Genomic DNA, 15,429 nt, shown 5'->3' with positions numbered 1-15,429 from the left:
CAATGACAAAGAAGCCTATTTTTGGCTGCTTCTAAAAAGAACAGTTATTACATAAAGTCATATTTTTATTTTATATATATATTTAGTCCTGTAGTTTTAGGATTAATAATTCATTTATTTGGGGGAATATATACTAAGTAAAGCATGAAGTAATGTTTTCTATTAATTTTTTCTTTAAAAAACAAAAGCTTATATATGGTTAATATGTATTAGTAATTTTAAACAGTTATTGTGCATGTCCACAAAGATTCATATGAATCTCTGCTGAACTCCATCATATATGCCCACGAAATTCTGTTAGAACTAGGATTGCAAAGATATAACTAGGAGAATAATAGAATATTTAAGCTCTGTAGTATAACTTTGTCTCCTTTATGCATATAGTTCAAGATGGATGTTTTTTAATATTCAGGACTATAAATATCCTAGTTACAGGACCAATGAGGTTCAGACCGTCAGCAGTTATTTGCTGTTTTGACCTCTCTTTTGTCAGTGGCCCAAAGTCTTTATTTAGGGCATTATGTAAACTCTTTGAAAACAAAGTTAACAATTTCCTTACTATAGCACTGACAATTTCACAAACTTTTCTTGAATTACCACAACACTCACATTAGATAAGAGAGCGGATCCCTTTTTTATTAAATATATAAAAATAGCAGAGAGAATTAAAGGGCTGAAACCCCACCCTAAACTGCTTAGGCCTGATTTTCTCAGCTAAATTAGCATCACAAGGCAGGTGTTTAAAACACTGTTCTCATTGTCTTTAAATTTGCCAAAACTTTCACAGAATGGTCACTTCAGTTTGCAAAAAAGCCTCTCTGGCCAGTCTAGTCAGGAATACTCCAATCCAGTTCAAAACTAATTTTACACACCTAGAACAGCAGTAACAAGGAAATCTTACTTTACTGTAGGACTGAATGGACTCTTGAAAACTTTGAAGTTACATATCTCAAAGTTCAGTCATATTTGAAAAACAGCAGCAAATGACATCTCTATCTCAAAACATAACTTGATTCTTTAGGGATTCTTTTTTTGGTCAGCAGATAAATTCTCAGACCACATCAGTGAAATAAAATTGAGACATAGGAAATACTGTAATAGCTGTGAATGATGCAATTCATAAATTAAAAGGAAATGTCAATATGATCACAGAAGGATAAAGAGCTGTAACATTTAAGTCACAAAACTCAAGATGATTCATTGGAGCTCAAAAAATCTAAAAAGTAGCAGTATATAAGAGAGATTGAAAGTTTTGGGGGTTGAACAACAATAGTATTTTTCTTAATCTTTCCTGTATTCCAGAGTTAAATGTATGGATTATCATCTCTTTTTTGTCTCTTAACTTTGTCTATAAATTCAGAAAACACATGAATATTTGCTTAAGCAATTTTTAATCTTTCACATATTTGGAGCCAACCATATGAAATTTCTCTCAGACTAACTGTAGCAGTCCATACCTGCATAATTGTAAAGAAATGGTTCATTGCAATCCCCCTACGATCTGGTAACCACCCTTCATTCATGATACCAGTACGTTCCAGCTCTGCCTCTTCCCTTCTAGTGTTACAGATATCCCAGAGAAGATCTCTTAGGTCCTAAAACAGAAAATCAAATATGGTAATTAATTATGAAAGAAAACATATTTTTAAATTTTATTTTTATTGCCTGGGTATAGGGCAACTTTCTATCTGGGGCTTTTCCTTTATTGTTATAAATATCAACATCTGGTCAGGTCACATGCCTACAGAGGGATGACAAAAAATTTCTTTACAAGTGTGCCAGAGAGAAGAACACAAAGTTATGATTTCAGCATGCAGGCAGCCTTGCTTTCCTCAGGCAGAGATAATCTACCTAAGCTAGACAAATATGACACTATGAATTGCTAAGCTGCCAACTGCACAAACAACTTTGCACTTGAATGGTTTGCTAATTAATATGCTAAGAATAGTACTCTCAGGGGATGGGCAATATGAAAAATAATGAGAAAATTGTGTCAGATTTCAAGTGATTTTCAAACTTGAGTCTTCCATACCAGTTTTCTCTAATGTTCATTTAATTAAGGGCTCTTCAGCTAGTGACTATGTCAAATAGCACTGTGGGGCTCACTGACAGCACTGAGGGCCTACTAAGCAAAAAACATTATGCAACTCGTTTGTTCCCTACTGCCATCTCTGCATGGATTTCGTGTGACAGCTCATTATGTGTAAGAGGTTATGGGAGAAGGGTGCTGTTAAATACAGTGCCAAGGTAGGACAAGATGAGATGTCTCCAGCTCCAGGCATTTCTACACTACCCAATCTGGGGCAGAAGAAAAGGAGAGGAGTTTAGGCTTCTGGTGAAGTGATTCCATATTCACCAGGTCTTGGTTGCAACCTATAATGTCAGATTCTGTATCTCTTCCCCTTCTGAAGACTTCAGATAAATCCACTTGTCTTCTGTGGTACAAAAGCCACAAGGAAGTCCCTGGGCTATCTAACATATCAATGATGGCTACAATGTAGTCAAAATGCAGGCAATCAGATATTCATGGCTGTTCACACTAGAATAGGCACATAAGAATATGCTACTGGATGAAAAATATTTAAGTATATGATATGTCTATTGGCAGCAGTGAGCTGCCCCTGGCTGGGTGCCAGCTGTCCACCAAACTGCTCTATCACTCTTCCTCACAGGAAAGGGGGAGAAAATATTATTGAAAAATTCATGCATCAGGGTAATGATGAAGAGATCACTCCCCTATCACCATCATATGCAAACCAGACTTGATTTGGGGCAATTAATTTAATTTAATGACAAATAATAACAAAACAGAATGATGGGAAATAAAACCAACTGAAAAACACTTTTCCTCCATCCATTCTTCTTTCCAGGCTTAATTTCACTCCTGACTTTCCTCCTTCTTATATGGCACAGGGAAAATGGGGAATGAATCATTAGGGTGAGTTCACGATATATTTTTATCTGCCACTCCTTTCCCTCACACTCTTTCCCTGCTCCAGGGTGAGCTTCCTCCCATGGAAAATAGTCCTCCATCGAATTTTCTGATGCAAGCCTTCCCAAGGGCTTCAGTTCTTCAACAACCACTCCAGTGTGGATCCCTTCTGTGTGTGCAGGCCTTTAGGACTGTACTGCTCCAATGTGAGTATTCCACCAGCCACAGCTCCTGCCAGGAACCTGCTCTGGCTGGGCTCTCCCCAGGCTGCTGCTCCTTCACGGCATGCCCACCTGACACAGCCTGGGTGGACTGCATGGACTGCAGGGTGGAGATCTGCTTCCCCGAGGTCCCTCCATGGGCTTCTGTGGAACAACCTGCATCACCACAGCCTTCTCCCCAGGCCACAGGGGAATCTCTGCCCTGGTGCCTGGACCACCTCCTCTTCCTTCTTCTTCGCCGTTCTTTGTGACCATAGAGCTGTTTCTCACATTTTCTCACTCCTGTCTCACAGCTAATGTTTTGTACAACTGATGTATAACTTTTTCCAGTATGTGTCTTAAACATGTAACATGAAGGATTTTACTCTTTGTCCTCATGTTATTTAAGTCACAGTTTTGATTTACTGTAAGCAGTGGAGAAAACTGCAGAGGAGTACAGTGAGTTATATTCCTCTGGCAGAAGCTAAAAGCATGATTTATGAGTATCTTCTTTTTCTCTCTCTTTTCACAATGAAGCAGCTTTTCTCTCCTTTTCTTGTAGTGAAGTGGTGAAAAAACTAAGAAAGGACGCATTTGCTCAGTCCTCCCCTATTTGGAACAAGAAAAGTAGTGATAGCAAGCAACTGATCATACTCAATGATAGCAGTCCAATGAAAGAATTTGGAGAAATTTCTGGAAGACAGATAGAGATGTGCTGCTGAAGTGTGTTCTATCCATAGTAATTCTGTGTTTGGATATTTAGGATGTGAGCTGGTTCTGGCTGGGGAGGAGTTAATTTCTTAAGAGCAGTGACTATGGGTTATGATTTGAACTCATGTTGGAAGCAGTGCTGACAGCACAGGGATGATTTTGTTACTGCTCAGCAGCCCTCGCACAGAGCCAAGGCCTTTTCTGCTCCTCACCCCAACCCACCAGCAAGGGGGCTGTGGGTACCAGGGAGCTGGGAAGGGACACAGACAGGAGAGCTGTCCCCAGATGACCAAAGGGACATGCCATACCATATGGCACCATGCTCAGTATATAAAGCAGAGGGAGAAGAAGGAAGCAGAGGGCACACTGGGGGTGGCTGTGTTTGTTTCCCAAGTCACCACTGTGTGTGATTGGACCTGGCTTTGGTGGGGATGGCCAAACACCTGCCTGCCCTTGGGGAGTGATGGATGAATTCCTTGTTTGCTTTGCTGCTGTGCAAAGCTTTTGCTTTGCCTGTTGAATTGTCTTTACCTCAGCCCAGGAGGAGCTTTCTCACTTTCACAATTCTCTCCCCCATCCCACTGGTGGTGGGTCAATGGCCGTGTGAGGCTTGAATGCAGGCTGGGGTTAAGCACAACATCAGGCCAAAGTCTTGGCTGCCCTCTGGGCTTTGGGCCTTTAAGGAATTTTACATACATCTCAAAATGGGGTGGGTTTTTATATTTCCTGGTTGATACCAGAGAAATTTATTTTTCAGATATTACAGTTGGCATTTGCCAGTGTATTAGGTAGAGTCCAGATAAGATGATAGTGTTGAGGAGTCTGTGAGTTTGAAGAAAAACATTATGAAGATTGTCACTATTTAATTTACTCTTTCTTTCTAACAGCAAGGAAGGATAGCTGACAGAATTCATACATTCAGGGAGATACAATGCGCATGGCTTTAACAGCATATCAGAAGATCATCTTCACAATCACCCAGTGGTTTGGGATTCACTATAGGTGAATGGGTAATTTTAAAAAAATCTGAAAATCATATATTCACTCTAAGTGCTTAGGCTTATCACAGTATCTGAGTTTCACTGCATCATACAGAAGTATAACCTCCTCTTCACTTACCTTGAGCTGGATAATGTCAAACATGGATTTCTGTTATGAACAAAAGGCCAAAGATTTTAATTTTATCTTTTTAAAATATAGGATAGAGTGATTCCAGTCTTTTTATAATGCTATTCAGTAGAAATTAGGAATATGGATGATGATTTTTCAGTCTTCTACTCCATTCTCTCAGAATATTTCTATGGAAAAGGAGGTCCAGTGCTTTTTCCATCTCAGATGAATTAATCCATTATTCCTCAAATGTTCTCTTCAACTAAAAATGTTGTCAGTATTTCTTTTCTCCTTTTTGGGAAGCATTTCTGATGGTGCTCAACTAAAAATCATGTCTGTTCTGGAATGGAATCTGATGAATTCAAAGATTGCTCTACTTTTGCCTGATACTAAATCTGGCTCTGAATTTGTTAGGACATTTAGTTACTGCTTTTTGTGAAAAAGAACTCTCAGGACATGACCTAGAAAAGATCTAACTGAATCAAAACATCCCAAGAAATTCTATGTACTTTGTATGAATCAGTTTTAGAAAGCAGAGACTATCATACATAATTTACAGAAAAAATAAAACACTGCCTAGATTTTTTGGATTGTGATAGAAATATTCAACTTGTAAAATCTCTAAAATCCACAAAATGTTAAAAAAAAGAGAGCAGAGAAATATTTATTTTACAGTATACCACAATACCACAGCAAGATGTAAGAAAATTAGAGGCAAAGAACAGAGGAATAATTTTAAAGGACAGATTATGCACAAGAGGAAAAGACATAGTTTAAGAAGAACTGTAAAGAGGAAGAAAGTAGTTAATAATATGATTCATCAAGCTGATGTTATATCAAGCTTGTATACAAGGAAATAATAGTCTAGGGTATATTGTAATTTCTGTCATTTACTTACAGTAACCCTTTGGTGTAGTTCAGCTTTTGTTTCCTCATCATCTTGCAGTTCATTAGATATTGAATTAAAATCTGCTTGCCATAGAGATACAAACTCCTGCTTAAGATGTGGACGTTTCAAATAATCTTGAAATTTTTTTCTGTAAATTAGAGTAAAAATAACTTTTGGATTACAGAACAGCCCATGAAAAATACAAAATGCTAATATTAATGTAATAAGATACTATTCCTACTTACCTAATATCTGCTGTGTAATGAATTATAGTGTACTGTTCATCCCTTAGACATCTAAGTACAGTTTTGATCGTACTCATATATGTATTTTCTACCACTTCCCAGTAAGGTACTAAAAAATCAATCATCTCCTGTGAATTGTTAAAAACATCAAAATTAATTGATTTATTTCTTGGCAATTAATCTATCTGCAGCATTAGAAAATACACAAAAACATTATCTCATGAAACCAGATTATTGATTTTTTTTCACTATGTATTTCTTTTGGTTTACAGCTGATTACAGACATTGTACCAACATATACTTTTATCCTGTGATTTCTTTGGGAAAAAGTAGTCGGTCTCTAAAGGAATGTGACATTCCAGCAGAATATTCCAGTATTTGGTTTGGATATGCTCATAAAATAATGATGATACTGAAAGATCACTGAGTAAGAAAATTTTGTCATTCATAATTGTTTGGGCTCCTAAAAATCTAAGCTAACTGCCTAGTGTTGCAAAAGTGATGTTTGACTGACTGACTGTTATGAAGTCTAAATAAAGGCAATGGCCAGAGGAAACCCAGCATATGTGAGCTGACTGCAGTTAACAAGAAAAACTGGTAAACATTAGGAAAACAGTTACAGAACAAATTTCATATCATCATTGTCCACCCTTGAAAAATCTGCATCTCAAAAACTGCATGCAGTCCCAGCCACTCCTCTCAAAAAATTTACAGAAGAACTAGAACAGATTATAACTGGATTGGAGAACAAAAGCAACATTCAGCAAAATGAACATTTAAGAGATGCTTGTCATATCTTAAACGCCCTCAGAGGTTGATTATATAATTATTACTCATTGTATCTCTCAATATGTGAATTACTGTCACTGTGCATTTGGGTCACCAAATGATCCAAGCAAAGATCATGGTTTCAGGTGAAGAAACAGAAATATTTTTTCAGAATTAACATAATTATACAAGCTATGACACAGAGAATAAAAAGTAAATGGTTTCAAAAGAGCTACTAAACCAACTAAAAATCATAAGAATTCGAAGAAAAGTCCACTGAGAGCTGCTAAGCACAAGATACAGAAATACAGCCATATCAGAAAACCCCTAAGTTTCAGATCACTAGAATCTGAGCAGGTGTCCTTGGGGAGAAAATATTAGGGAAAAAATATACTAGGAGAAAGATTAGTGCACACTCTCCAAATTCTTACTCTTTGTATGAGAACCACAGCTTACTCTTGCGAGAAAAAGAAAAATTACCTAGTAAGTTTGTGTTACTATTTCATAATAGTAAAAAGCATTACTGTTTTGACAGCTGTGTTCTTCACGATAATTGAAAGAATTAAAAAACAAAATTAAATTTGAAAGTACAATTCCTTTTTTAATGTATTTTAGTAGCAACTGTCCTTCGTATAGCTATCACAAAGTAATAGCATACTTTTTATTGAAAAATATTGAAAAAAACAACACGCAATGATGCAAAAGGTTTAGGTAGGACATAGATAAAACACTAATAAAAAGATATACTTTGATATTTAAGATTTTCAGTTGGAATTTAGTGTACCCGGGGAAGTGGTTCCTCTACATAAATCCATTCATCCGATCCTGGTTCAATCACTGGTGGTGCCTCAGATGAGGAAGGAGACTGATCTGTAACTGGTAAAACCTTTTCTTCTTCCTTTGTGACTGGTAAAACCTCTTCTTCATCTGTAACTGGTAAAACCTCTTCTTCTTCTGGTGGTGGTGGTGGTATTTCTTCAGCAGACCCTTGATATGAATTTGCAATTAATACTTCCAAACGTATTTTAAGTATCAATAAACAGAATTAGACATCTTTGCTACTCTCACAGGTTCAAAATAATGCAACAGATTCACTGTTTCATTACTTAGGTGCTGTTCATCAAAAACATACTAATGAATCAGGAATTCTCAATGAAGATTGGATCAGTTAACACCGAAACAAACTTGACATCCATAAATGCAAGGGCCCTAACAGGACCATCCCCAAAGGCAGAGGGAACTGGCAGACATAGTAGCTAGCTGGGAGATGTGCTCCCAGCTCATGATCATCTTTGAGAGGCCATGGAGATCAGGAGAGGTGCCTGAGGGCTGGAAGAAAGCAAATGTCATCCAGGTCTTCACATCAGACAAGATGGAACTACCAGTCAGTCAGTTTCATTTAAATCCTTGGAAAGGTGATGAATCACATCAAGCAGTTATCACTAGCTTGTAAATCCTCAGATTTTTTCAGGGGCAGCAAAAATGTAGATTTCACATATAATTTCATATAGTAATTATTAGTCTTAATTATAAAAGACAAAGTCTTTTGTTACTGAATTCTAGAAAGCAAGAGTATGAAAACTTACTTCTATCCTGATTTTTCACAATTTCTTCTATTATAATTTCCTTCACTGTTTCACACACAAGACTTTCTTCTGTCTCTGCATTTACTTTCACTAGATTGTTTTGTTGGACTGAAAACCATTTCTCTAATTTTGGCCATGTCTTTAGGAAGCCTGAAATCCTACAAAAATCATATCAATGTATGAAATCAAAAATTAACTAATGGAAAACAAAACATTTTCTAAAATTGATAACTAAAAGAAAAAGCAGATCATCTAATTTAACACTAAAACAACTCTACCCACATCAACCCCATCATTTTAAATATAAGAAAGTTTTCAAAATTCTATTGACAACTAATAATATATTTCTTACTCTTTCATATCACAAGCTATATTTATTTTCTAATATCACAGTTAAACCAATAGTGATGCATAATATAATAGTCTGAAACAGTTAACAGTATCAAACATTCAGAAGAAAGAATTGTTCTTTATTTTCCTCTTTGTGAAAAGTTAAATTAGTGATTAAACTAGTGATTCAATTTAAGTTAGAAAACTAAGTGGTTTTTGTAAATGTAGAAGTGGAAAATAACATTTTACAAAATCTCTAAGTTAAATCAAGTGCATTTCACTTAAGGGCAGTCACACGTGTGACAGACCTCAGATATAAGTGCACACATAGATACACACACACACATATATATATATACACAGAATGTATACACAGTTCATGCAATATATACCTGAAAACTAAATTCCCCTTGGAACAATACCCTGGGAAATCAAACACAAAAATTCTTCTTTTCCAGGAGGATTTATATTGCGCAGAAAATGAAAATACCCTTTAGGCTCCACATTATAGAAAGGTCTAAGTAAATTCTTAACATTAGGCACTGTAAGTATTGTCCTGGATCACATATGAGACTCAGATCTGTTACACACCTAACATCTGGCTGAAGTAATATTTTTGTACTTCATATAACTTACCTATGTAGCACCTGCTCCCTGGCCAAGTCAATATTTTCTTCTAGGATTTCAGAATCTGAATTTTGATTGCTGCTCTGTTCAGACTGAGAAGCCTTTCTTTCATCAACTGTGTGGAAAACTAATAGAGAAGCATATATTCAAAAAGGCAATTATTCAGACAGCTATTCACCCAAACTAAGATAATCATTTTAAGAACAAATTCAGTGTTTCTTGATTTTACATTTCTTAACTTAAAAGTAGGGTACCACCCAACACCAGCAGGGTGTCCTGCCTCTTCCTCAGTTTAAGGGCACAGCCAATTATAGCACTAACATTTCCTAATGGATGCTTTTTAGCCATTGAAATCTCCAGCTGAAGATGTGGAGCATTCCTGTGGGACTATTTCAGGCTTATCTACTCTACCAATTAGAAGGTATTTTTCCAATTTCATCCAAAGTACCTACTTTTCACAATGAACAGACATCCCATTTATCAAAAGACAAAGTATTCTCTCTTTCTGAGTCTTCTTTAAATTTTAAAAAAGCCTTTAATTCATTAGATTTTAAATTGTTCTATCGACTCTTTCTGTCATCACATTTGCATCTTATGAAATAAATTCTATGTGTATTTCTGAGATTATATTAAATATAACCACATGTTACAAGTGTTTTGGCAGCATAAGGTCTTAAAATTAGCAATTTTAAGTCTCTGTACATTTATCCCCACCAGATTTTTAGCAAAAGCTCTAAAGATTTTGTCCCATCCTCACTCTTACCCATACATAAAAGCCAAATGTATATAGTGCTTTAACTCAAGTTATTTGCCATCTATACACTGCAATGAAAACTAAAAAGAAGAATCTCCTCCTAATTTGGATAACACATGACATACTCATTAAAAAATGATTGTTTCAGCAAGGTCTTAAAATGTGTGGTCTGGAAGTGAAAAAGCTCTCAAAAAGCCTTTGATGTCTTTGCCTTGTTTGACCAGAATTGACTTCAATTTCTGATCATTCCCTGACTAACTGAAGACAAGACAAAGGCAGTAATCAATAGGGAATTTATTCTGGCATTCTCAGGGAATCAATATTGGCTCATCCCTCTGTCTATAATTTCCTTTTTCCCTTTATAAGTGTGTCTCCTGAAGAAAAACACTATTTACAGACACACACTTGTAATGCAGTATATTCTGCATCTATTATAATTTGTGGTTTTTTCCTGCTGCTGTTTTATGTGATATCTAACACCACCCACTGTGCTATCTCAGCTGCAGTGGGAGTACAAATACAAAAAAGCATATAGACATGCACTTGCCCACTTTTGATCTGCCTTTGACTGAAACAAACAGAAGTATCTGAAATAACCTGGAAGTATTCAAGGTACAATTAACAAAATGATACTGTGAGATATAAAGAAATTTTTCAGTAATGCTATTTTGCATTATTAACTACAAGTTACAGATATCTGCTGGCCATTTTACTTTGTTAATAGGAGTTGGAAACTTACACTTCACGTTAGCTGCACGTTCCAGTACCAAACTGTCTGAAATATCCAATAATATAGAAACATCAAATGCAGGTGAGGTAGGAGGAGGCTGGGTAGGGGCTCTGGGATCTATAGCAAGGGACAGCTTTTCAGAAATTGGATCTTTTGCTTCTACATCAATCCCTGTATAGGATTTTTCAAATAGCTTTGCCTGATTGATTGTCATTGGAAACCCCTCCACAATCCACCCCTTCTCTGGTGATATTTGGCTAAAAGGAAATGAAGAACAAGAATTATACAGTGAAATGATAGCTTAATAATAAAACTGAAATAACAGCTTGCTCTAGCCATCATCCATTCTTAATTCAGTACATTAAATTTCCTGATGCATACAGAATATGACAGATACTATTAGACTGTAAAGTAATGGATTTTAAATCAGAAGAAAATAACATCAAGTCTAATTAAAGTGAAAAATTCGGAAACAAAATGATTTTTGCTGTCTTGATAAATAAAGATTTCAAAACCAGTCTAGAGACTGCTCAGAGGCATAATTTAAGTTTTCTCAAATAAATCTTTTGCTCAAGTAATAAATAGGAAAATCTATTTTATAATTTACAGTATACTAATGGGAGTAATACAACTTAAATGATATTAATGTAAGAACTTAGGTGCTAACTGCATTTCAGGATAGTTGAGACAATTTTCTGTCAAACAAGAGTAGATAAAAGCAAGCATCTATACAATTTCATACGTAATGGCTTCCAATAGGATGTCAATTAGTAATTCATCGGGAACACTTTTTCCGTTCTTCAGCCATTTCTGTAATTCAGCACCAAGTTTAGCACGCACCGACAGCTGTGGAAGAGTGCAACAGAAGTATGCTCAGAATGTCCATAACTGTCATTAAAAAGAGTTTTTGAAAAGTATGTGACTCCACATTTCATATCATATACTATTTATTTATTTATATTCGGGCTGGTGGCTGTTATTTATCAATTGGGGCTGTTATTTAACAGTTGGGGCGAGTCTATTAAGGAGAATAGACCATTTTTAAATTATCAAAAATGCCTAGTTTAATTGAAATCTCAACCTGATTTCCATGATTATACTCAAAAAAATGCTGAAAATAAACAAGATAGAGAAACTAAGGATATGAAGGCCAAGAAATTAAAATGAAGTGTTCTGATTCTCAGCTTATTCTGATAACCATTACCACTGATTATTTCATACAGCAGCACATAAATTCATTAGTATTACAAGTATTCTTTTCTATCATAGCTCCAGAAGTAATTTTGAATTAGCAGTAGGCCATAGAAATCACTGTAGAATTAAGCATTTTTAACATAAAGAAAAGAAACCTTGTCACAGGAGGAATTATCTGCTTGGCTGCAGCAAGCAGAAATACATTTCTGCTAACTCAGAAATGCCATAGAAAATACCACATCTTATGTAAATGTGAGATTTCACAAAAAATATAGAATTTTAATAAGATGTACAACTCTAAACAACATGCAGAGGAACAGATTTTCACAAAAGCCCTTTTCATATTTCAAATACTTGAAGTCATGTCAGTAATTCAGAATTATGAACTTAACCATTTCTACAGATGTATTTTTATAAAGTAGAAAGTAAAATTTGACTACTAACCTTGGATAGGCCATCCTGACTGCTATCCAATTCAAATTCTTCCTGGATTTCTTCCTGGGATGTATCCTTTTCAACAGGACAATTGTCTAAAATAAAGTTTGAAGATGCTATTACTATCGAATTAATTATTACAGATAAAGAATAAAAGTACATGGTTTGTTATTGTTCTTTGAACAAATCAATACAGAAGGTACATAAAATTGTTAGAATCATAGGAGCATTGAGAAATTTAGGTTGGAAGCAACTTCTCCATGTCACCTGGTTCAAATACAACCTTCTGCTCAAAGTAGCATCAGTTATAAAGTCCGACTATGTTTCTCAGTTGTTTACCCCATGTGATCTGGAAAACCTACAAAGATGGAGACTACGCTGACTCTCCAGGAAATTTGTTTCAGTATTTGGCTTTCTTCATGGGGAAAAGGCCTTGTCTTGTGTCTAGGCAGAAAGGTAACAAAAAGGGCTTTTGCAGATCTCTCCACAAAAGAAGGGCCGGGGAAAACGTCTGCTGGGACATGCAAACGACTGAGGTATCCCAAGACCCTGAGACACACAGGAAAATCAGTGCAACGAGAAATACTTACCTGTGTCAAGTTCTGTGGTGGGTTCTGTGGCGGGTTCTGTGGTGGGTTCTGTGGTAAGTTCTATGGTAAGTTCTGTGGTCGGTTCTGTGCTAAGTTCCGTGCTGGGTTCTGTGGTAAGTTCTATGGTAAGTTCCGAGCTGGGTTCTGTGGTAAGTTCTGTGGTAAGTTGTGCGGCTGTGGTTTCAAGCTCCTCTAGATTTGGTGGTGAATTTGGTAAGTTCTCCTGGTCCTTGTATCAAATATGACAGGAAATGGATTAGAATGAAAATTACATTTTACAGAAAAAACTAGCCTGTAAATTCAAGCTGAATCTTCCAGTCTTACCTGTCAAAACTTAGAATTAAGTCAGAAATTGAGTAAAAAAATTCAAGCATGCTTTTTTCCTTACACATTTCATTCCCATCTACCTGTTAGAGCCAAGACCAAAACTAGGGAATATACTTACCTCATTTTGCTCTCCAGAACTCTCTGCTTCCTGTGATATTATGCTGGATTCACTTTTCATTTCATTATTAAGAAAAGCTTCAATGGCCTCCTGAACCAGAGTACCAACAGATAGTACCTGAATATTGCAAACTAATACACAAAAATATTAGATAGCTACAATATGAGTTGAGTATACATACAGAGAAACTATTACAATCAGTTAAATTAATTATTTAATCTGGGCTTCTAATGTAAATTGTTTTCAGTCTTTCTTCTCTGTAACTACTTCACAGTATCTATCGACAATCACATAGTTATCTTGCTAGTCTCTTCTAAAACCGGTATCTCCAAAGAAGTTCACCAAAAGCATTTCCCAATTCTCAACAAAGAAGTATTAACATTACAGTACAATATTAATAATACTTTCAAGTTCCAGTGTTCCTAAGTTTATTTTGAAATATAAGAAAGGAATGACATGCAGTCAACCCCAGCAAAATACAGATGCATCTGTGGTTCAAGAATTATTACTGCAAGGATTTTCTCAAACAATTTTAATTTAAGAGTGGGATTTTAACACAAACATTTTAAAGAATTTTAGGCAAACAAACAAACAACCTCTACCTTTTTCAATAAACTTTGCACAGGTAGTTTTTCCACTAAACATTTTTCCCAAAACACATCCCTTGACAGGAAATGAAGGAAATTCACGTGAAGATTTGGGTTTTGGAGGATAGAACATTTCCATCAGTCTACGAAGTATATGACCCAATATGTTATTATTAGGAGGAGGTTTGTTTTCACTGTTCTCTTCAGCTGGGCTCCATTCCCCTGTCATACTCTGTATAAATGACAAATTAGCAAATCTCAATATTGCTATACTATAATCTTGCCTTCCATATTTCTAAATATACGTACTTATTTACATAAAAAATACATAAAATAATGAAATTTGAATAGTACTCAATAACAACATAGTTTTTAGAATAGAACCTCATTAAAACCTATAATTATGTCATAATCATTAAATATTTTTCAATATTCGCTAATAACTAGTTGAGAGACAAGTACTTATATAAACATTTTCATAGATTCTGTGATTCTGCCTCTGGATGGATGCCATAGAGAAAATACAACAAAAGGTTCATGAGTTAAGGACAGGAAGAGATCACTCACCAGTTACCACTATGGGCAAATAGACTCGAAAATAGACTCGACCTGGGGGAACTGGTTGAAATTACTATGAATCAAAATCAGACAGGATGGTGAGCACTAAAACAAATCCTACAAACATCGTCCTCCCAGCCCTCCCTGCTTTCCAGGCTAAACTTTATTCCAATTTGTGTAATTCCTCCTGTCCTGCAGAACAAGAGAACAGGGAATGGGGGTTATGTTCAATTCATCATGTTGCTTCTGCTGCTGCTTTCTCCTCAGAGTGGAACCTTCATCTGCTCCAGCATGCAGTCCTTCTCACAAGAGACAGTCCTCCACCAATATACCCACCCTGAGTCCTCCTTATGGGCTACAGTTCACAAATGGCTCCAACTTGGTCCCTTTCATGGGGTACAGCCTTCCATGAACACGCTGCTCCAACATGGGATCCCCATGGGGTCACAAGTCCTGCCAGGGAACCTGCTCCAGTGAGGGGCTCTCTCCATGGGCCACAGCTCCTGCCAGGGCCTGCTCCAGTGAGGGGCTCTCTGCACAGGCCACAGCTCCTGCCAGGAGCCTGCTCCAGTGAGGGGCTCCCTGCACAGGCCACAGTTCCTGCCAGGAACCTGCTCCAGTGTGGGGCTCTCTGCACAGGCCACAGCTCCTGCCCGTGGGGTCCCAGCCTCCTTCAGGCACACCCAGCTGCTCTGCTGTGGCTCCTGCAGGGGCTGCAGGTGGATCTCTGCACCACCA

General features: G+C 36.6%; 1 protein-coding gene across 8 annotated transcripts in view; it reads right to left on the bottom strand.

Annotated features, from left to right (window-relative positions):
* SPEF2 (sperm flagellar 2) overlaps positions 1 to 15,429 on the bottom strand; it is a 117,300-nt gene that overhangs the window by 76,988 nt on the left and 24,883 nt on the right. For all 8 annotated transcript variants that reach the window (XM_026794605.2, XM_026794606.2, XM_074533298.1 and 5 more), the window contains 12 exons: positions 14,149 to 14,365; positions 13,547 to 13,677; positions 13,102 to 13,330; positions 12,521 to 12,606; positions 11,625 to 11,728; positions 10,892 to 11,139; positions 9,408 to 9,525; positions 8,442 to 8,599; positions 7,640 to 7,842; positions 6,088 to 6,215; positions 5,852 to 5,990; positions 1,458 to 1,595 (listed from right to left, as the gene is read on the bottom strand). In XM_026794605.2, the coding sequence (XP_026650406.2) occupies positions 1,458 to 1,595; positions 5,852 to 5,990; positions 6,088 to 6,215; positions 7,640 to 7,842; positions 8,442 to 8,599; positions 9,408 to 9,525; positions 10,892 to 11,139; positions 11,625 to 11,728; positions 12,521 to 12,606; positions 13,102 to 13,330; positions 13,547 to 13,677; positions 14,149 to 14,365 (1,899 nt within the window). The remainder of the gene's footprint in view (positions 1 to 1,457; positions 1,596 to 5,851; positions 5,991 to 6,087; positions 6,216 to 7,639; positions 7,843 to 8,441; positions 8,600 to 9,407; positions 9,526 to 10,891; positions 11,140 to 11,624; positions 11,729 to 12,520; positions 12,607 to 13,101; positions 13,331 to 13,546; positions 13,678 to 14,148; positions 14,366 to 15,429) is intronic.

Source organism: Zonotrichia albicollis, chromosome Z (assembly GCF_047830755.1).
Source record: "Zonotrichia albicollis isolate bZonAlb1 chromosome Z, bZonAlb1.hap1, whole genome shotgun sequence".
Classification (NCBI taxonomy): Eukaryota; Metazoa; Chordata; class Aves; order Passeriformes; family Passerellidae; genus Zonotrichia; species Zonotrichia albicollis.
This window is presented reverse-complemented; position numbering and strand designations above follow the sequence as displayed.